Source organism: Scleropages formosus, chromosome 18, assembly GCF_900964775.1.
Source record: "Scleropages formosus chromosome 18, fSclFor1.1, whole genome shotgun sequence".
Taxonomy (NCBI): domain Eukaryota; kingdom Metazoa; phylum Chordata; class Actinopteri; order Osteoglossiformes; family Osteoglossidae; genus Scleropages; species Scleropages formosus.
Window position 1 is genome coordinate 3,903,599 of NC_041823.1, and position 22,983 is coordinate 3,926,581.

Consider the following 22,983-nt stretch of genomic DNA (forward strand, 5'->3'; position numbering starts at 1 on the left):
AACTGGTTACTTATTGGGAGAGTTTTGGTGGGTTTTTTTTTTTTTTTTTTTTTTTAAAGTAAATACTGGTAATGTTTTATACTACCTGAAATTTACTCAAGTCAAAATGTAATTTCCCACTTGAGGGATTTTTCTTGCATATTATGTAAAAATATGAATGTTTATTTTGTCAGTTTCAAGTGCAACACCTCAGCCATCCATCAGTTTCATTTTCAGAACTTTAAAAATGAAATCAGATTTATCACAGTAAGTACTAAAAATCATTAACCTTATCACAATGTTAAATTCTGCCAGAGCAAAGCAGCACATTTAATTTCAGCTCAAAGTGTTTAATACTAAAACAGTTTAATAAAGAGATTCTCGTTTCTTGGTTACAGTTACTCCAGTATGGTACACCAACCTTTTTACCATCTCTCCGTGTCATGTTAACTCAGATCATATTGACTGGGGGGGAAGCGTTTTAGAAAAACTCTCCCACAAAAGACGGAAAAGACTGCCAAGGTACAGAGAACAGGTCCCCCCCAAGGTGGTTAAAGAAGCTGCAGCTGCACTCATGCAGAAATTAACATTTTAAATTTTTAAAAGGTTTAAACTTTAGCAATGTTATCAAACAACTGCTCTGACTTCACAGACATGAGGCAGTCAAAAACATCTTTTACCATTAAAATTCCCTCCCACTCCTCTCTGTACTGTTTCTATGCAGTTTTCTGACAACAACCCATCTCTAAACAGTGCTTCACAGAGGCTTTTACATTAAAAAAAAAAAAAAAAGATCATTTCCTAAAAGTCATCCATTAAAGCAACACGAGCCAACCTTGCGGCTCTTTCCTAATAGAATGGAGACTCAATTACAGTAGCTTAATTGCAGCAGTTGCCATGGAAATCACCATGAGTAGAGGAGTCACCATCCAGACCAACTGTAAATACAAAAACGGGACCAGCAATAGTTTATATTCTTTCACAGTGATTTAGGTTACAAAAAATGACAAGGAATGTGTCTGCTTACAATTTAATGAGTAGAGGGTGAATGTCATTTAGAACACTATTCACTGTTAAAGTGTAATGTACTGAGATTTTCGTGCAGAAATACAAAGACAACAGATTAATAGTCATTAAAAATGATTAGCTTATGTGCTCAGTGAAAATATTCCTTCTCGAAGACAGCTCAGTTTGACTGCACGCCCCTTTCCAAATTAGCACCTTGGTTGCCATGAATCAACCCACCTCAGAAAGAGAAACATTCCATATATTAGTGTGACATTATAAAGAAAACTGTACGTTTTGAATTACACAGAAACCTCTTCTGGAGAGGTATGGAAAAAAAGGATATAAAAATGACTCTGCCTGCATTGTTACTGCATGAAGATTTGCATTGCTGTGTGCTTGATTCCAACAGATGGCTGAGCGGGTTCGAGGTCTACAGTTGGGACAAGATGGCCAGCTGCATCATCTCCTGTAAGGAGGCACGGAAGTTCCGGAAGAGAATCTCCGCATCCGTCTCTGCGCAGGACTTCCAGGCCGTGCAGGAGGCCGCGATCCTGCGGACGACCAAGAAAAGAGCAGAGTGAACATACAGCAGCTGAACATAATCCCAGGAGTCTGAAGGTCCATTTCAGCATGTACTTTGAGGACCAAAACACACGGACGACAGCACACTGGCTCATTTCACAAACAGGCAGGACTGTCTGTAACCCCATTTTGTTCGTGAATCCAAAAATCTCATTTACCACCAAGTCACAATCAAAAAAAAAAAAAAAAAAAAAAAAAAAAAAAAGTTTAAAACACAGATGTCCTGCAATTTATTTCAATTCTGCAGAATTCTTACACATAGCTATAATAAATGAAAACACATTAACATGGTCATTAATATTAAATACATTAAAATCAAAACTTAATGACTGAAAAATGTTTGTAAAGATGTGCCACGACTTGTCTTGTTACCGATTACTGACAGGAGCTATAAACATTGTGGAAGTGAGGTGAATTAAGGTGGATACACGCTTCGACTTTTTCAAAAGAACTTTTGGTCACCTTTAACCTCAGCGGATAAAAACGGGTTGTGTTCACTCCACTACAAAAGAGACTAAAGAAAATAAAGTTAAGACACACTGGAACATGACTGCAAAATTTCTAACTTTATGATGCCGAGTCTATATTGCAGCACCTTTGATATAAGGTAGTAAAACTCACAAAGAACCACACACATTAACTGATGTGTGAAAGATCAATAAATCACAACATACTTCAAAGTCAGTCATTAAGTCACATGTCTGTGTCAATTATTAAAAGTTTTACCTTATTGACATTAGGTGTGTCTCGGGCTACAGTGTAAAGTCACTCATGTATACAGTACCAGGAATTCACAGTCAAATGTCTCCCGCTCGGGCTGACCTGGGGGTTACCACATACCTGTTGTCTTTGATGCGGTAGAAGAACCCGTAACCGTGTTTAACCATGGGAACGACAGCCCCCTGCGAAGAGGTGTAGCCCACCAGGCTGGTGGACAGGACAAAGTTCCCCCCTCCTCCGCTAAGAGAGAACGTGGGGTTTACGTCACATTGATGCACTGCGTGAATGAAGTCCCACCCAAAAGGTGGGAATTTACAGGGTACTTTACCTCTTGAAGTAGAGCGGGTCAGTGTAGAGCTCTGGCACAGGAAGTCCTTCCTCTTTGGCAATCAGGGACAAGCCCAGAAGGTGCCGGTCAAAGCCTGACAATCAATAGATAAAAAAATACAAACACCACGCCATAGGCTGTAGCTTAAAATCATTTTGCCTACAGATAAGGGGGAGGACTCCTGAGGTCCAACACTCACCCCTCCCGTTCTGGGCATCCGCCATGAGCTGGTTATGCTTGCTGAAAGCTGCCTCCATCCTCTTCCTCTTGGTGTCCATCTAAAGGAAATCAAAGGCAATGTGCGCTCTAACACAAGCATGAGCCCCCATGTACTGGACAAGTGTATTACAGGTCGTGCCAGGTATTCCGCAGCTGTCTTTTGAGCTGCAGCTACATCATAGCTGTGTTATAGATTAGACTCTGGTGACAAACGGGAGTGTTACAAATAAGTAGAAGGTGGAAAACGGGAGCCAGAGGATGCATACATTAACTGTCGGGTCCAGCATGCTCCTGCACCAGTGCTGGGCCTCCAGGGTACAGGACCTCATGGTCTCCGTGCGGCCATGGTAGAACTGGCGCGTGGTCGCCGTCTCATAGCAGCTGCCAGGCCTGAGGCAGAGAGAGGAGCAGCAGGGCAAAGTTCACCGAACGTTAGACACAGACAAAATGGAAAAAATTTAGTCACCAATCCATCTGAAACGCATCTTTGGACTATGGGGGGAAACCAGAGCACCTGGAGGAGACATATGCAAACATGTGGAAACCATGCAACCTCCACACAGAGTGAGCAGGACCCAAAGCCACATCCAATCACACATCCCAGGAACTACCCACTGTGCCACCGTGCACTACTGTCCCAAGGAGTTTTTTTTTTTTTTTTTTTAAAAACTCCTAAGAATGTGGAGCGCGCGAGGGCTCAGGACTCACGCGCCATGCAGCCGGTAGTAGGCCAGCTGCAGAGCGAGCTGCACAAAGGTGTCCGGGTGCAGCCTCTTCTTCTTGAGTTCTGCTTTCCCGAAGGACGTGAAGGCATAGGACACCAGCTGCAGGTCCCGGACCTGTGTATACGCAGAGAAACCGCAAAGTCGCAAAGTGCGCAAAGGTTCAGGTCAGAGGAAGACTACTTTACTATGAAGTCATGCACTGATATAGAACTCGACTGCACCAAATGGGAAAATATGCCAATAAAAAAGGAAGCACAAACATACTTTGTACATATCATAAATGCTAACACCACAGTCAAAGGCATCAGCTGAAGAACTGTGATCAATAAAAGACAGTGACTCACAGCCTCAGAATACTGCTGCTTGGCCAGAGCGATGTCACTACGGACCCTGTCATCCACCGTAAAGACGAGCTCCTGAGGCAGAGGAATGCTGCGCACCACCTTGGAACCCTGGATGGGTGTGGGGAATGGGGGGGGTGAAATCAAACGTGGCAGAGCCAAGGCTGTTTCTGGCTCTTTCTGCACGTGATGGAAGTGTGTTGAATTCCCGTTGCGGCAAATTGTCAAACTGCAACGTTTAGGCAAGATGTGCAAACACAGGAGAACAAAACCCTCGCGGCTGCACTGCGAATTGGCGTCCCCCCGCCTACCTCCCACCTGCCTCCGCTGGCCTTCAGCTGCTGGTCGACGTAGTGACAGAGGGACACTGGTACCATGGCATCATAGGGCGCATGCTGTGGAAAACGCTCAGAGTCAGGGTCCTTCTCATCAGCAGTGTCAGCCTTTACCACGTGGGGGCGCTAGTACTATACTTCAGCCATAAACCAGGCAAGTGGACAACACTCCCTGTGTAACACTACTTAAAGGTAACACACACGTTCAGATTATAAACGGAAGGGCTCAAATCTATGCATTTGTAGCAGTGTGGTTAGTCACATCCTTCCTTTTGGAGGACCTGGGTTCAAATGCCCGCTCCTTCCACAGTAGCCTTCATCAGGATACTTACCTTGACATGACAAAGTAAAAATTACCCAGATGTACAAAAATGGGTAAATCATTGTAAGCAAGTCGCTTGCTGAGTTACAATGTGAGGTCTGTACACTCTGGGCAAATCTCTGACATAACAGTAATTCTAATAAATTTAGATGCTAATCCTTACGTCACAGTTGGAGCCGAACGACCCATCTGCGTAAGAGATGCAATTGTAAGACTTGTCTCCCCAGCGGATGGTCGGGTCTCCAGTCAAAGCCTCCAGAGACAGCTGTAAGAAAGAATGAGAATTCAGTGAGCGCCATGGCTCAAGGGGCTCATTGGTGGTGCTCTGCGCTGGTCCAAACTGACCTTGCAGACACCTGAATTCACAAGTAACACACTAAGTGTTCAGGTGACCTTTGCATGCATGCACACACAAGGCTTCTGTCAACATGGGCAGTGAGTTAATGTTTCACATCAAATCGCAAAGGTCAGCTTAAAAATAATAACAGCCCTCTAAATTAACAACCTTCAGTAATTGGTTCAAAGCCCTTCAAGAAAGTGTTTCTTTGATGGGTGGGCAATATGGTTCATCTATGGGCAAATGCCAACGCACCGGTGTGTAGTTCTCAGGAGTGGCGTACGGCTTGGCGTCCTCCAGGCTTACAACAAAGAGACTGCTCTGAATCGTCTCCAGTATAGCCTCATTTTTGGGGTCGATGCTGATCAGATACTCCCGGGCCTGCATCACAATAATCATTTATTCACAGTAAAACTTGAACCTGATAAACATACAAATAGATTCAACATAACTTACTCAAAAGGACAATGGCCTGGATGTTCCAGTGGTATGACGCTCAAGGAGAGGAGTGAGAACTAACCTTTGCCCAGCGAGTTCTCTCCTCTGTAGTCAGGGCAGAGACCCCCTCTCCTACTGGCTCCCGATCACAGGTCTCCCTGATGTAGGTGAACTGTCTAAGAACAGAACCACAAGGAAAGATGCTTTGCAGGCTGGCAACACAGAGGGAAACCAATGACCCTTCCTTCACCCTTTCAAAACTCAGCCAATATGTCAGACCTGCTTACGCACCTCCTACTACTGACCTTTCCCAGATTTCACTGCATTCCTTACGGATTTGTAAATATCTGACTAAACACTAACCTTACTTACTGTGCTGGTCACATAACCATTTGTCCTAATAATTTCCTTTACCTTTTATAAGTCATAATCATCTGCCTGAGGTACAATGGCACTCTACCAGTCACAAGAGCCATTTGGGAAGCTCCTGGCACCGACCGCACCCTGATGCCTGCTGGATTGGGCTGGATGGACAGGTCCATCCTGCCCAAACTGATGCCAATTAAGGATCAGCCGATGGAAACGTACCATTCTAACACACTAGAATGCCTAGGATGGCTGGGCCACCACTGCTACTTGGGGCCCAGAGGTCTATTTTTCCCCTCCTCTTTCTTAGGCCTGGGAGTTTTGTTGTCCTTCCCTCAGCAACCAGACAGCGTATTTCAGTAAACTAATTCATAAACTGCCTTCATCATTTATTTCCTTTGCCATTTATCACTTTGTTAACTGTATATTTTGTGTAAGAGCACTATATGAAGAAGTCAGAGTTGTTACACATTTATTTCTGCATTACATTCATTTCTTTGGTTGTGCCACAACACGAGACGCTAAACTATCATCATCTGACCGTAGTCTTTCAGCCCAGTTTGCACTTTTGCCTTATATTAACATATCACTGAGAGTCACCTTGGACAAAAGGTGTCAGCTGAATAAAGAACAATATGTTTACATTTACTCATTTAATTCACACTATTCTCCAGAGCAACTTCATTATCATTTATACAGCTGGGTAACTTTATTGGAGCAATTCAGGGTAAGTACCTTGCTCAAGGGTACTACAGCTGGAGGTGAGATTTGAACCTGCAACATTAGGCTCTAACCGCTACCAGCTGCCTCAGTAACAATACTAACAACAATGTATTTTTTTTTTAGCCAGAAGTAATTTGTTCACTTGTGTTCCTTTTTACATTTACTGACAGTGAACTAAATCACAATCAGATTCATGGTAAGTGCAATAAAAAGACAGTGTGCCCTGACTGTCACCTTGCCCTTGCTGCAATATAAACAAGTCCAACAGAGGGACTAAATAAAAGCCAGTCTGTCTTTGGATTCAGACGCTCAATCTATCAGGGTACCTCAGGAGTTCAGGAGGGGTCAGGATGGATCCATCGTAAACGGTGTCAAAAGTGAAGGTTCTCCCTCTGCACATGACCACCAGGTGGGATGGACATGGACCTTTGCTCTCTGGGACAAACACCACATTCATTCCTCGCCGTTCCAAAACAATCAGAACCAGGTTGTTAACGCACAGCTTGGCGGGCCCCTACCTGGCATAAAGTAAGAGCACAGGGTGTCTTTGGTCACGCCGGGCACTTTGCAGGTGCAGAACAACATGGTGAACTGGTTCATATCAAGTGGCCTATTTCCAACCTTGTGGACAGCCAGTTTCTCCCTGTATTTGGGAGAAAGGTACTGTTCAGGGTCCCCCCTAGCTCTGTACTCCAGACAGCTGTGGTCCTCAAGTTAAACCGGTTCAGCTGAGAAAATGATTAGTGCAGCGATCCTCAGAAACAGACCTTGTGCGCACATGAAGCGGGAACATCTGCTCCAACCATCAGCAAACGATTCATTTAATGAATGATTTGACTGTCATCTGTCCAGGATGATAAAGAAACACTGATGCTGATACCTCGATTGCTTTGCTTTCTGATCGTTTGGCTGGATGTACGCATTTCCAGGTACAGTTCTGCAAACATGACCCAGCGCAGTGAACCAACGCAACTCACAAAAACACGCAAAATATACGTACAAGACATGCTGGGAATTTGCTCAACAGCGCTGCTGAGTGTTGCAGCATGCTACAAAATGAGCGAAAAGTGACAGTCCTTGCACTTGTATGGGGTGAACTGGATAGAAGAGTGAAGGCACAGCGACGCAAGTGTCCTACATTGCTGGAAATAAATGCAGAAGAGCTGGGAAGACAGAAGGCTTCGTTTCCTGTTCAGACTCATTAATCAATTCTCACATGCAAAAACAATTGAACTTGAACTTTCTGTAGGTACCATGCCCCCCACCATGAGCATTTTGGAATTATCTGGCAATCATGTCTCGCCCTTCTTCAATAAGGTTCTCACACCCACCGCCCCACCCACTCCTCTAACCTGCGGAGGAGGTCCCAGAACTGCAGCGTGTGCCATGTGCTAATGCTAGTTCTCTCCAGCTGGGTGCCATCCAGCAGTGGCCAGCAGTGTTCCAGGTAGGGTGTTGGACCCCCGAAGTTCACATTAAGCTGTGAGGGAATGCGGACCTCCAGATACGCCGTGTCCAGCCACCAGTCCTCAAGCTGGACGAGGGGAGGAAACCAAAGAAAATGTCAAGTTCAAAGAAACTGTTGAGTACCCAGATTGGTACAACGGGACATGCAGGAAAACCTACCCAGTTCCTCTTGGACTTGGCTCGCTGCAGCAGTTTCTGGTGGAGCACTTTGCCGACACCGGCACCGAAGCGCTGTACGATGGCGCTGGTGGCACGAAACTCGGCCTCGGTCGCAAAGGGTTTCACTAAAGCAGGAGGGAAGCACAAGGCAGCCACACAACAGGACGATGTTGCATTTTTACTGGAAAAGTTAACATCCACAGTTCCATCTTTTTATAGTCGCACATTATACAACAGGGGAATTTGACGCTGAAGTGAAACACGCACACATTTTCGGAACCGCTTGTCCCATACGGGGTCGCGGGGAACCGGAGCCTACCCGGTAACACAGGGCGCAAGGTCGGAGGGGGAGGGGACACACCCAGGACGGGACGCCAGTCCGCCGCAAGGCACCCCAAGCGGGACTCGAACCCCAGACCCACGGGAGAGCAGGACCCGGTCCAACCCACTGCGCCACCACACCCCCTTTTAAGTGAAATACACATTTACATTTATTTATTTAGCAGACGCTTTTCTCCAAAGCGACATCCAACGGGTTGGAACGGGTCCTGCTCTCCGGTGGGTCTGGGGTTCGAGTCCAGCCTGGGGTGCCTTGCGACAGGCTGGTGCCCCGTCCTGGGTGCGTCTCCTCCCCTCCAGCCCTACGCCCTGCGTTACCGGGTTAGGCTCTGGCTCCCCGTGACCCCGTATGGGACAAGCGGTTCTGACAAGTGTGTGCGCGAGATCATCATCGCATTGCACACAGACTCTGAATAATAATTAAACAGAGGCAATCGACACTCGCGGCCCACAATGCCCCGCAGCTCGGACCCACGGTCCCACCTGCCTCCAGGAACTTGTCGAGCGACTTCTCCAGGGGGGGCACGGGCAGCGGGGGCAGCGAGTCCTGGTACTGGAAGGTACGCTCCTCCTCGGGGGCCACGAACGCCTGCTTCTCCATGGTCGAATGAATGTATGAACCCGAACCGTTCGAACGAACGAGCCTGCGGTGGGGGAGCGAGCAGGAGAGAGCGCGTGAGCTGCGGTAAGAAGAAGGGAGCGCGTGCGGGGCGACACAGGCTCGCGACAAAAAACAGGATTCTTCTTGCTTTAATTAATCGTTTTAATTTAAACCCACATTATATATAAATTATAATACTTTAGTAAAACACCAGTGGGCTCTCAACGGTCCCTTGCCTTTTTTTTTTTTTTTTTTTTTTTTTTTTTAAATACATGACGGAAAAATTACAGTGATTTTTGTGGTAAGTCTGTAATAACAACACAGCAGCAGCAGCGCCGGGAAAGTGTTCCGAACGAAGAAAACTTCCTTTATCGAGGAAGGCGCAGAGCGCGCTTCCAAAACAACAACAGCAACCCACGACGATATCCGTCCGAAATGAGCCCACTCGTGGGTGTCTGTGTCTCTGTCTGTGTGGATAAAAATGACACTTCCGCGTCATTTGCAGTAACAAAAGTCTGTCTTACGCACGTTCTCGGATATTTTCTACTCACGCGAAAGTCTAGCGTTTCGTCGCGGCCACAGTAAATGACGACAGTTTGTTCTATTCCCCCCTTAAGCGAGTGTTGCGAGCGCTGCTCGCGCTCACCTTTCACCTACTGAGAGCTACCGCGAGGCGGGGCTGAGCGGGCGGGGTGGGGCGGGGCTTCGCTCTTCTTCGCTCACTTTTCCCTGTGTCTCGGGACACTGCGAACCCAACAGCGCCCCCTAGAGCTCGGAACTATGAAGTCATTGCGCTGACGCTTATCCTGCTTTCTATACTAAGCTACTGAGAACGACCTGCCCATTTATACAGCTGCAGTGCTCTTACTGGGGTAATTTAGGGTAAGCGCAACAACAGGAGGTGGGATTTTAACCTGTGATCTCTGAGTCAAAGTGCAGCTGCTGTAATCACTATGCTTCCTCTGCTGCCCCATCCATTGCAATTCAGTTCTCTAAAGGTTACGCCACCTGCTGTCTATTGTTGTTTTTGTTATTATTATTATTTGTTGTAGTAACAGTAATAGTCATGTTTTTGCACGAGGTTATTCTCTCTGAATAAACATAAAAATTAGAATACATCAGGAAACTCAAGAAAACAGAGAAAGACGAGACTGAACACCTGCACTAACCTGGGGGGGCACTTGAGGAGTCAAGTGGGTCTACTATTACACTTGTGTTACTTCATTTTTCTGATGCTTTTCTCCAAAGCGACTTCCAACGAACTCTATGTAGTGTTATCAGCCCACACACCTTATTCACCACGGTAACTTACACTACTAGATATACTACTTACACTGGGTCACTCATCCATACATCGGTAGAACACACACACTCTCTCTGTCACTCACACACCACGGGGGAACCTGAACAGCGTGTCTTTGGACTGTGGGAGGAAACCAGAGCACCCGGCGGAAACCGATGCAAACTGATCTGGGACCGAACCCATGTGCTCTGGCACCACCCAGCCCCTGCGAGACAGCAGCCCTACTTAAAACTGGGGGGCCAAAGGATTCAGAAATAAGTTTCATTATAATCGTTATTCATAACAATTAATTACTGCTGCATCCTTCTATTGCCCCTTTATTAAAACAAGTCCATAATGCCACTCTTCTTCATAGGATGAGTGTTATTAAGTCACACGTAGGGGCAGCAGGACCTGCCCGCCAGATTACACAGATCAAGGCCAGCCCCAGTTCCGAAACACTCCAAAATCAGGGAAAAGTATGGTTCCGACCCTGAAATCGCACACCTAGCGCATCCTGCGTTTCCCAGCAACCCCTTGCGTTTCTTGGCAATAAGATATAGAAAGGCACACTGTGGTCAAGTAAAAGCAGTGACGAACCCTGTTATACATCAGTTTTCTGTACCACAGTATAAAATCTGGCAGCTGGTCAATAAAACAAAGACGCGCTGATTTACGATAATTACCAATTGCGTCACTGCATCAACACAATAACACACTGACGTTCTGAACTCTGCACATGAGTTCTACATTCATATAGGGGACACTAGGTGGTGTAGTGGCTAGGGACATGGCATATTGCAAGCAGGTGCCACTTTTGTGTTCCCAAGTAAAATACACACAGCAGGGTAAAGTATTTACCATACTGGCTCTGTTTGTGCGGAAAGCGCAACAGCCACGGTCCCGCTATGTCTAACTAGAGTAAAGCTGGAAAGCGTGTTGGTTCTTTTACAGGACTGAAATGTGGCTGTAACACACTCCGTGGACTGTGTCCAGTGCTGCCGTTCCCATGACACCTCCCAGCTGGTGAATAGTGTCCCGGCTGGCTGTGGTTCAGGGGTCTGCCGCTAGAAGCGGCAACCCATGCCAACGGCGGCGATTCGCTCCGCAACGGGCCTCCGGCAGAACCCCATTGGCTGGCTGGCGACGGCTACGCTTGGGCGAGCATTCCCTTACAGCGGCGCAGACAAAGGTTCCAGTGTGTGTGAATTCCTGGCCCCTGCCGGCCCCGAGCAAGGCCATTGTTTTCCGCGGGTCAATGGGCCTCTTTTACGCCCCTTTTACTCGAATTTCCCTGGTTCGAGCCAGCACCTGCATCTTCAGCTCTGGTTTCCTTACACGCCTCATTAATTACAACTCACATTTATAAAAAAATCTCTTTTTTTGTCCCCAAATCTGTGTCTAGTTCAGAATCTTTTCACTCGCTTTGTCACAGGGGTCTTATTTGGATGATTTGGCAAACTTCCTTTAAAACATGACATTAACATTCATCAAATCCCTTTGGCCCACAACACTAATTGTAATGAAGCACAGACAGAAGTGTCGTTCAGCGTCAGGCCCGATGGCACATTTAATCGCATTTGGAAAGTTCTGGAACGTTTCTTTAGCGTTCCGGAACAAAGGCAGGACCTCTTCTCTGCTCTGATTTCTTCATTACGTGTTTTGTTTTTGAATATTGTTTATCATGGCTTCACCCAGCGGGTCGTGGTCTGATGTGCTGCGCCGGATGCCATTGGGGTCAGGAATATTATAGTCCGCATTTAGCAGCGAGATAGGACATGCGTCGTGTCTGTGTCAATATATATAGAGCCTATTAATTTCAGTTATAATTAGGATTCATCTTCAACTTTTTGAGAAATGTAGGGGCATAGATAGATAGATAGATAGATAGATAGATAGATAGATAGATAGATAGATAGATAGATAGAGATTTACATTTACATTTTTTTTAGCAGAGGGGGAGTGCGGCGGTGCAGTGGGTTGGACCGGGTCCTGCTCTCTGGTAGATCTGGGGTTCGAGTCCCGCTTGGGGTGCCTTGTGATGGACTGGCGGCCCGTCCTGGGTGTGTCCCCTCCCCCTCCAGCCTTTCGGCCTATGTTGCCGGGCTAGGCTCCGGCTCCCCGCAACCCTGTATGGGACAAGTGGTTTCAGATGGTGTGTGTGTGTGTTATTTAGCAGACGCTTTTCTCCAACGCAACTTCCAATGAACTCTATGTAGTGTTATCATCCCACAAACCTTATTCACCGTGGTGACTTACACTGCTAGATACACTACTTACACTGGGTCACTCATCCATACATCAGGGGAATACACTCTCTCTCTCTGTCACTCACACACTGTGGGTGAACCTGAACAACATGTCTTTGGAGTGTGGGAAGAAACCAGAGCACCCAGAGGAGACCCACGCAGACATGGAGAGAACATGCAAGCTCCATACAGACTGAACGGGGATCGAACCCACATCCTCTCGCCCCACCCAGGTGCTGTGAGATGATATAGATACTTTATTGGTCCTGGGGGGGGGGGGGGGAATCCAGTGTCAGATTTTGTACTTTGAACATGTGTTCATCTTCAAATCTGAAAGTGAACAGTAATATATGAGTCGAAGTCCATGTGTGCGTGTGTCCGTGTGTCTTGGTGTCCTGTCCAAGGTGTACCCTGACTCACCCCTTATACGTCCAGGAGAGGCACTGGACCACCTTCACTTGCACTGGACAGGTGATTATTGATAACAGATGGATGGTTGCATAATAGTACAAAATTTCAAACAACTCAGCAGTTTAAAAAAATATCATCTGAAGCAGCAGAGTTCATGACCTTGTGCTCGTTCCTCAAAGGAATTCCCAACTTCATTGTCTTGTTTTGCCGGTAAAAATTCTTTTTCTCGATCTCTAATGAAGATAAACATTTAAACAAGAATTCTGTGACTGGCATGAAGGCGAAATATGCAGTAAATGAAAAGGAAACAGCCTCTAAGCCTACATTATTTGCTGTAATGAAGAGTGGAGCGATGCTGATGCCTGATGGATCTGCTCAGCAGGGGGTTCAACCAATACCTCCCCAGTGATGGTGCAACCTGTCCAAGCCTGAGGAAGTGGCCGCAGACTTCCACAAACTGTCTCCTGCTTTAATCACGTGCGGTTTGTGCCGTTTCTGCAGTTCTGTGGATTCTACCAGTTGGCGCGGATCCACAATTGGGTTTGAGAAGCATTTGATAGAGGAGCGGCCGGAATGTCGGACTTGCGTCTGGAAGGCTGTGGTCAAATCCCGAGATGAGTCTCTATTATACTGTAAATCCATCTGGAGGGCCACAGGATATGATGAATTCCAGTCCCCCTGAGCATATAAAGGCTTGAAAGGAACGTCAGCTATTAGTTGTACTACAGTAACTTTCAGTTGCTTTCATTACTGAGGTCGATTCCCCACCACCTGCATCTCACTTTCACCTGCATCCAGGTGATGAACACTTACTTCTCGCCTTCTGTGTTGGTTGCCCACATAAGGGGTCTAAAATCGAAAGTCTTTATTCTCAGCTTTGGTCCCACTCTTGTGGAACAAACTCCCTCTGTCCCTCGGAACTGCTGAGTCGTTCCCATGTTCAAAAAGCGTCTCAAACCCATCTCTTTCAGAGCCACTTCTCTCCTGCTCTCCTGACAGCCACATGAAGGAGTTCAAAGCCATCTGCTATAATCATCCATATACGTATTTGCTATTTGAATGTCACTTCTATAGGAGCTACTGAAGGGATGTGAACCAGCAACATGGTGGTATCAGACGACCTGCGTGTCTGTAATCCTGTCTGCGTCTAAAGCTCTTCATCCGTTGTTCAGTTTTTGTATGTTGCTTCGGAGAAGATATTGACAGATGCATAAATGCAAAGCAAACGTGGACCATATCGGCAGCGCAATCCATTCAGCAACTATTGATGAAACTGTACTCGTGAGTTTTACCAGGTCAGTAACAGTATTTGTGGTGAACTGGAAAATAATGTCCAGGACGGACGGAGGAGTCGAAGACGCTGACGTCTTCCCTCTCGGACCCTCCCGGCATTCACGGCGGCCGAAGTCGGCCGCAGGGACCCCCTCAGCGACAGCGTTTCTGGGGTCCCGTCGGGCCCCGTTACTCCGTTTCTCGGAGACCATTCTAGCGGTTTGAATGGAAGTTGCCGGCTGCCAGAGTCACCCGAGGACACGGGAGACTCGCGAAGAAAGGCCTTCGCTCCACAAAGACTCGATTTCCTTAGTAACGTCACGAGAGCCGCTTTCACGCCACACGGAGCTACAGCTCAAACGAACACGCTCCCCTTCTTCTGGAAAAAGAAACGTGATCCGTTAATCAGATTAGGCTGAGCAGCGCGTTATTTGTAGTTTCCCGACCTGAAACAGAATAAATATGCCATTGTGCGTAGCTTCATTCAGAAATACGGTTTCAGACGTACGGAGCGCTTGATCGCAGCGGTACCGCGGTATGAAATTAGTAAAACAGCTCCAAGAATTTATTCCTTGTTTATCTTCTCTGAATCCGAGTCCAAAGTACCATATTTACAGCATTGCTGACATCCGGGATAAGCAGTCACAGGTTGAGCCTTTACTATATGAATGAAGCCATGAGACCAGTTAGTTCAGAATCTTTTTACTCACTTTGTCATTGTGGTCCAAGGACAATTAAGAAAGGAGAAAAAAAACCACATTTTTAAACTGTATCTGTTCACGGCTCTTAAATTGACTTTAAAAGATAATCCAAAGAAAACGTTAAAATCATCGGAAAAAAGTAATTAAAGGAGCATCTAAGAAAGGGAGGTGGACTCTGATTTCTACGTGGGATGACCATGACTGTATTTTTGTTTAAGATCACATCCCATATTTGTTGATGACTTCCTTTGCTAAAGCAATGTAAGCAGTCATGGCATCATCCTTGGACATCCCTGTGGGGTAACAAAGTAAAAAACACTGTAAAAACAAAGTACTGCAATGGTCAGTGCAGTCCTCAATGGAGTTCAATTAAGACACTTTTTATAGCTGCTCAAAATTCCGAACTCATGCAAATACAGCAAAAATACATATACTGTATATTTTTAAATTCACTGAGAATCAGTGTCACTTAATATTCTGGGAATAAAACCATAGATTGGGGTGTCAAACAAGGGCATTTACTGAGAATCAGGCTGAAAAAACAACATTTGATAATGGTGGTTTAAAACTTAAAACAGAATTGACTTTTTAACAAAGATTACAATATAATATAATATAATGAGATACTACATCATGGTATGAAATACAACAAAATTTTGTGTGGCAGCCCTCTGAACAAGAGCAGCAGAAAGAAAAAACACTTGAAATAAATGCGTTAAGAAAGAAGAATTAGACTGAAACTTTGAAGTCCTTTCATGTAGCTTTTCTAATGCTAACATAGCCTCGGCTTGTGGGGGAATGTATACATGCTGCTAATGGTGATAATATAATATAATATAATATAATATAATATAATATAATATAATATAATATATATTTTTACCTGCCCTGGAATTCCACGCTTCCCATTTTGCCTTCCCTTTCAAGTCCAACACTCCCGGTTTCTCTGCAAAAGATGATAAGCAGATTTTCAGAGCTCGGACCGAAGGGCCGCGAAAAAGCACGAGGGACCGAAAGGGGCCCCTGTACCTGTGTTCACGTCCCCTACGATGACCTGCTTGTAGAGTCCGTACAAGTCGAGCAGCTCCTGGTCCTCGGGCCTCGTCTTCACCTTCTTCACATCTTCAGCGATTTGCTCAAATTCTGCCTTGAAGCCCAACAGCAGCGTTCGTTAGGAGGCGGAACACAGATTCCAGCTTATTGCTTTCAGTGTCACACCAGTGTGCTGCGCATGCAGCAAGGTAGAGCACTTTTTTTTTTTTTTTTTTTTTTTAAAAAAAAAAACAGACAAATATTTAACTCACAGTGCAAGTAAAAGTTAAATGTAATAAAAACAATAATAACTTTGCATAGCACCTCTTATACCTTGAATACTGCAGCTTAAAGTGCTTTACAAAAAGAGAAAATCAACAATAAACATTAAAATAAGGAGAAGCAATACTAAAATGTTTGTCAAAAGCATAATTTAAAAATGTTTTCAGCAGCTTTTTTCGTTGCTTTTATGAACTGTTCACATAAGCAATATTTTAAAGGTGTCTACAGAAAACTTCCCCTATAATTTACCAAATTAATTCTACAGTCACCTTATACGTCATCTTTGCAACGTGCAGAGGACTGAAGCGTCCGGCTGCCGCGAAAAGCACTTGGTGTTGTAAGCGTGGTAAACAGAAAAGCGTGGTACACACACACACATAACAGGATTCTGGAACTTCCACATGTCATATTGGGTCAAATAAAAGAAAACATTATGGATGCAGATGATGATGATCTTACAGTAGAACTCCTGCTGACACATTTATTCATTTATCTGATGCTTTTCTCCAAAACAACTTACAACATTAAGCAACTTAATTATTTATCCATTTATTATCCATCCTGGGTAATTTTACTGGAGCAAGTTGAGGTATCTTGCTCAAATGCATTACAGCTGGAGGTAGGATGCAAACCTGCAGCCTTTCAGTCAGTACGCAGCAGTTCTAACCACTACACTTCTCTATTCATGCGGTGAATGTACATAGATATTTAACTTGTTGCAAACATATGTCAGGGTATATCTAATACACAGGTGTATGTGTCAACCTCTCTTTAGGCCAAAGTAGCATCTCATCCAGGCTGTGATCCAAGGACCAACTCAACTCAACTCAACTCAACTCAACTCAACTCAACCCAACCCAACCTCAAACTCAAACTCAAACTCAACTCTTTAACAGAGTCTCTAATGGAGTCTATGGGTCACTCCTGGTGCTCGTTTCTCCCCAGGTGAGGCTGTGTGATTTGGGCAAAAGGCATTTGCTGAAGGCAGTAAGCAGCACATAAATTGAAATGATTAATTACTAATCGATTATTGAAGTCTAACTAGACAGGTGAGGGAACACCTCTACCGCCGCTGTTCTCCAGATTTCGCAGGTTCCCCACATCCGTTCTGAGCAAACGACACATTTTCAAGCTGTTCTTCGAGTCCGCACCTTGGAGCAAACTGGTGCCACACGACCGCTTTGCTCTTTGTTCTCTTGCTGTTATTTCGTTGTCCATCCGCACTACGTGATGGTTTCATGCTGACAGCTTTTCATGCTGGACATTTTCCAATTTCTATACTTTTAACACTTTGTTAATTTTGTTAAATTTGTTTGTAGTGGAGAAAAAGTGGTCTCTTTTTATACATGTAGCTGGCAGATGTCAGTAAAATGGACACAACCGATTAGGAATGTGGGGCCATCTTGATTCAACTCACTTCCACAATGTCTACAGCTCATGTCTCCTGTTCTCCAGTGCTGGGGAGCCCAACGGCACTGATAAAACAATACCTACTGTTACCATGGGGACCAAAGTGGCGAGAATGAACAAAGGTGACAATGGCTACATGTTGTATGTCAGTCTGTAAACATGATCTGAACAGGAGTTTTCTACAGGTTACATTTTTAGTCATTTAAACTAGTTTTAATTTTAATCCTGTTCACAGTTAAGAAAAAACTTTTGCAGAATATATATTCTGCAAAAGTTTTTTCTTAACTGTATATATTTATATAGCTATATATTATATAATATATATATTATATAATAAATTATATATTTATTATATAATTTATAATATATATTTATTATAGCTAACTAGATTTTTTTGAAAACCTGAGCTAAAGGATATCCATAATATTAATATTTTATTGTTGGGCATAGCGGTAAAAGTGACCTCCTTGTAACTGTAGAATATAAAGGCAATAAATGAAGAACTGAACAAAAACAGTTAAGACAGTTTGAAAGGGTCTCTTTCAACTTTCAGCCATGTCTCCATAAAATACGAATGTAAATGTTTCCATATTGGAACAATTTAATCCATATTAAATTTATTCGAAATAAAATGTTATTTATTTATTAAAACCGCTATTTATTTTTCCAATAGGCGAAACGAACGTCTATGATTTTTTTTCAACCACATCTGGGATGCAGGACGTTGAAAGGACTGAGAATTATGAGATTATTGTTCAAACCGCCAGATGCTTCACAGAACTGAGGTTTAATCGCTCGCTTTTATGATTCTGTAGGGTGACAGTGAACAAAGTTCGCGCCGTACGGTCCACGTGTCAACGGAGACATAAACTATATACTGCTCCCAATAAACACACACACACTTTCGGAACCGCTTGTCCCACACGGGGTTGCAGGGAACCGGAGCCAACCCGGTAACACAGGGCGTAAAGCCGGAGGGGGAGGGAACACACCCAGGACGGGATGCCAGTCCATCACAAGGCACCCCAAGCGGGACTCGAACCCCAGACCCACTGCGCCACCGCACCCCCGCTCCCAATAAACATGAGTAACAATTTAGAGTAAAGATCATGACATGTTAAAACGCCGCGATCGGTCCGGAACCTGCAGCTGCTGCAACACAGTTTAAAGTACCCGGTGCGATACATATATAATCCGAAAACGGGGAATTATGATGACTATGAATAAATATCATGATGATGATGATGATGATGATTACCTTCAGAGACATGATGATGTTCAGCGGGTTCACTCCAGCAGCCCGATCCTCTCGACGCCGAATCCCAGATGGTTCTCTGTTGAAAAATAAATACCATAATAATTATATCGTCTGATGGAAGAAACTGATCGCTGATTGGCTGAGAGCGGGTCACCCGTAGAGCCCCCCCCCCACCACCACCCCCAGTTCATCAGCCGTTACACGTCATCCACGCTGTACGCTGTATAATACACACACACACACACATACACACACGCACACATTTTCAGAACCGCTTTTCCCATACGGGGTCGCGGGGAACCGGAGCCAACCCGGTAACACAGTAGTCAAGCGTATATATGAATATGCGGAACGAGTGTAAAAATGTTTCAGCGAAAACATTTAATAAAAGTGGGGTTTAACCGCGGACACATCATGCCGCACTGAAAACGGACTGACTGCGAGGACACCCCCCGCAAAACCCACCTCCATTTCCTATCGTCCACCAATTCTTACATATTGCTCAAGGCGGGGACACAAAGTAAAGAACAGTAACAGAAACACGCAGTGCGGGAGTGTTTATTACTGCGGAGGTTCGAGCGAAGGCTGATTGGCTGAGAGGAGAGCCTGTGCAAGGCTGATTGGCTGAGAGGAGATCTCCTGCACAGGCGCCTACTTCAGGAGAACCCCGCCCTGCGACACAAAACACACACGCACCATCTGAACCGCTTGTCCCAAGCGGGGGAGCGGGGAGCCGGAGCCTAACCCGGCAACACAGGGCGTAAGGCTGGAGGGGGAGGGGACACACCCAGGACGGGACGCCAGTCCATCGCAAGGCACCCCAAGCGGGACTCGAACCCCAGACCCCCCAGAGAAGGGGACCCTGTCCGCGCCACTGCGCCACCGCTCCCCCCTTGCTGCACAGAACGAAGTAATGAATCAGTCTGGGACTTGAGAAAGTGTGAACTGGGACAAATTAAAAAACTGTGATAATAACCATGTGTTATTGTTAATAATAATAATAATAATAATAATAATAATAATAATAATAACAACAATAGCAACCATATTGTTATTGCGAATAATAAGAACAATAATAATGATGTATCCAATTAGTTAGTAATTAAATTATTAAATTAAATTATGTTGATGTTTTTTCATGTATTTTTGACTTTAACATAGATTAAAACTATTATTATTATTTTAATTTTTTTTTTCTAAAGTCTCTGTGGAGGAAGCTAATACCAAACCTGAAAGTTGTTGGCTCTAGTCTCACGTCCAACCCCTGCAGCTTCTCCCTCGATGAAGATGAAACGAGTAGACTTAACATTTAGAGAATTTTTTTTTTTAAATATTTTTTTTTTTTTTTTTTACAGAAAAGGAACAGCACTGCATTGAAATACAAAAACATACAATAAAAGAAAAAGGAAGGAAAAAAATAACAGTAGCATCTCATTCAATACGAAAAATGTGGTCATAATTCTTAATAAACTTGTTATTCTTATTGTTATCAATGAGTTTAACAGAGTTTACAACAAGGGGAATCTCAGCAAGAAAGACAGCGAATCTAGGTAAAGTCTTGAGAAATTTGTTTTTGTGAATAAAAAATTTACAATGCAAAACGAAAAATTTAACAAGATCAATAGCATGGTCGCTGCCAGAAAAATAAAGAAATATATCTTTCAATGAAAACTTAAACTCAAATTTTGTATAATCAGATAGGGGGGTGCGGTGGCGCAGTGGGTTGGCCCACAGTCTTGCTCTCCAGTGGGTCTGGGGTTCGAGTCCCGCTTGGGGTGCCTTGCGACTGACTGGCGTCCCGTCCTGGGTGTGTCCCCTCCCCCTCCGGCCTTACGTCCTGTGTTGCCGGGTTAGGCTCCGGTTCCCCGTGACCCTGTATGGGACAAGCGGTTCTGAAAATGTGTGTATGTGTGATAAATAACAACTTAAGTCCTCCCAAAAAAGAGATTTAACCTGGTAGAATAAAGGAAGCAAAGTTTCTTCCTCAACTTTGCAGAAAACACAAGTTTGAGAGATCAACAAAAGTAGCAATTTGGGAGTTGGTTGGACAGACATTATGAAGAATCTTAAAATGTACCTCTCTTATTTTATTAGATATACAAAATAACATCTAGAGAAAAGCTAAATGGTGTAAAGGGAACTGCACACCCATTGGTGGAGCGCTCCCGGAAGCTGTGACGTATTCTGCTCGCGGACAGGATCCGCAATAAAGTTTTGAAATTCAAAGCTAATAGCGGCATGGCGGTGTCTGTAGGCGAGCGCGTGGTTTTCATGTAGGGATTGTTGTTATTATTAATTTTTTTCTAAGGTAAGAGAAGGAAAAATTGTTGATTAGAGATATAAATGTGGTGTCGGAAGAAGCAGACGTATGAAACGCATTTAAAACGCTTCCGCTGGAGTGAGTTGGTGGTTAGAACTGGTCCCGAGGAGGCAGGGAGACGTTCATGATCTTCTGTGGATTTTACAACCATTTGATTTCTTTGGTAGATATTTGCTTTTGGCAAAAGCATATTTTTTGTGATTGAAAAGTATTTAGTTATACTAACAGTGTTGAACACTGCAGTGAAAGAAGTGTTTCATCGTCACCTCCTTTCATCGTCAGGCTTCTTCAGTTAATTTGCTGAGATGTTGTGTTTTCAGTGGCTCTGAGTTAAGTGTAAAATTGTACCAAACCAAAGCATTTAATCATGAACCCTGGAGTGTTTTTGGCAGTTTTGGGGGAGAGAACGGTCTTTTTCCTCAGTGCGGTGCCAGAACTGAGCTGTTTCACACCTTTCCTGATCCAGGTTGTTGATCTGCCAGGTAGGAGAACGCAATGTCGACACCAGGAAAATCTGCGAAGAAGAAGGAGAAGAAGAAGCCGATTCCGGTGAAAACTTCTCTCAAGAACCCTTACCCGCTGCAGTGGAGTCCTCTGGGCAGAGAGGACATGCAGTTTATCCTCAACCTTCTGAAGGACAAGTTGTCAGAGACGGGTCTGCAAAAGAGGGAGATGAAAGAGAACCGCAGGTGGTTTGGGAAGAAGAAGAAAAAACCTTCCACCAAGACGCCTGCAGGAGAGCCTGAGAAGGAGGCGAAAGAAGCTTCCGGCGCTCCGTCAGAGGACAAGGTGGAGCACGGCTGGACCGATGTGGCACTCAGGAAGGAGTTGGCTATTGGGATCAACGAAGTCACACGTGGCCTCGAGCGGAACCAACTGGCCCTGGTTCTGGTGTGCAAGTCGGTGAAACCCCCGCACATGACCGCCCACCTGCTCCCGCTGAGCGCCAGTCGTGCTGTGCCCGCCTGCCAGGTACCCCGGCTCAGCGAGAGCCTGGCCGGGCCATTGGGGCTCCGCTGTGTCCTGGCGCTGGGCATCAAGAGGGACGCCGTTGTCTTTTCTGCAGCAGTTGGGGCCATCGCCTCCCGGGTTCCCCGCTTCGATATGGCGGGGGTTCTGCCGCAGGTCAAGGTCAAACCTGCAGAGAAAGGAACCGTCACTCCGGAGCCAATGGATGCTATCGGCAACAGAGCTGGGACAAGGAAGAGAAAAATGGAGGAGTCTCCTTCTGCAGCACCTGAACCAGAGACAAGACCAATGCCCAGCCTGCACCCTCTCAAAGTTAAGAAGATTATTCCCAACCCTAGAAAGGTCCGGAAGTCAAAGAAGCTGAAAAAATAAAGAACTTTAGTGTTTTAATAACTTTTACTTTCTGAACTAGAAGCAACATTCATTTCATTTATTTAAACAGCTGGACGCTCGGGACTGTCCTCTTTGTGTGGTGCTTTTTAAATGGCACAGATGCTCCTAAGCTGAAAAATTTGTCTTTATAAGACAGAAGGTGATAAACTTAATATTGTGATTCATTTCCATGTGTGAAGCTTTGAATTAATGAGTCACAAACAGGTCAAAAGTGAAGTTCAGATGAGTTTATTCAATCAAATATCCATGCTGGTATACCTTAACATGTATTTAAGATGAGATCTGGATGATAGTCATGTTCAAATGGCGCTGGTTCGTATTCCTCGGTTCTTTAACAATCTGCACCGGAGCTTGATAAAAATATATTGTTTTTATCAAGAGAAAGTTGTGCATCTTTTCAAAATTACACATTTGG

At 44.9% G+C, this 22,983-nt stretch overlaps 3 protein-coding genes across 4 annotated transcripts; 1 reads left to right on the top strand and 2 right to left on the bottom strand.

Annotated features, from left to right (window-relative positions):
- Positions 1–115: 115 nt before the first annotated feature.
- Positions 116–9,644, bottom strand: crot (carnitine O-octanoyltransferase). Its single transcript, XM_018763091.2, has 17 exons — positions 9,541–9,644; positions 8,872–9,032; positions 8,050–8,174; positions 7,776–7,957; positions 6,942–7,066; positions 6,750–6,858; positions 5,417–5,510; positions 5,152–5,277; positions 4,723–4,824; positions 4,214–4,297; positions 3,906–4,013; positions 3,545–3,675; positions 3,103–3,226; positions 2,817–2,895; positions 2,618–2,711; positions 2,410–2,529; positions 116–1,538 (listed from the first exon to the last, which is right to left on the bottom strand). The coding sequence occupies exons 2-17, from the start codon at positions 8,987–8,989 to the stop codon at positions 1,418–1,420; spliced, it is 1,842 nt and encodes a 613-aa protein (XP_018618607.2). The 5' UTR covers positions 8,990–9,032; positions 9,541–9,644; the 3' UTR covers positions 116–1,417.
- A 5,286-nt stretch (positions 9,645–14,930) lies between these two features.
- Positions 14,931–19,440, bottom strand: acbd7 (acyl-CoA binding domain containing 7). Its single transcript, XM_018763092.2, has 5 exons — positions 19,352–19,440; positions 18,887–18,962; positions 15,934–16,051; positions 15,788–15,850; positions 14,931–15,197 (listed from the first exon to the last, which is right to left on the bottom strand). Exons 2-5 carry the CDS (start codon positions 18,896–18,898, stop codon positions 15,124–15,126), a joined length of 267 nt encoding a protein of 88 aa, XP_018618608.1. The 5' UTR covers positions 18,899–18,962; positions 19,352–19,440; the 3' UTR covers positions 14,931–15,123.
- Positions 19,441–21,119: 1,679 nt separating this feature from the next.
- rpp38 (ribonuclease P/MRP 38 subunit) lies at positions 21,120–22,899 on the top strand. 2 transcript variants are annotated; one of them, XM_018763060.2, is made up of 2 exons: positions 21,120–21,194; positions 21,673–22,899. In XM_018763060.2, the coding sequence occupies exon 2, from the start codon at positions 21,702–21,704 to the stop codon at positions 22,545–22,547; it is 846 nt and encodes a 281-aa protein (XP_018618576.1). In that variant the 5' UTR covers positions 21,120–21,194; positions 21,673–21,701; the 3' UTR covers positions 22,548–22,899. The 2 variants fall into 2 exon arrangements, with proteins under 2 accessions (XP_018618576.1, XP_018618577.1); XM_018763061.2 differs by having other exon boundaries at positions 21,126–21,194; positions 21,689–22,899.
- Positions 22,900–22,983: the final 84 nt, after the last annotated feature.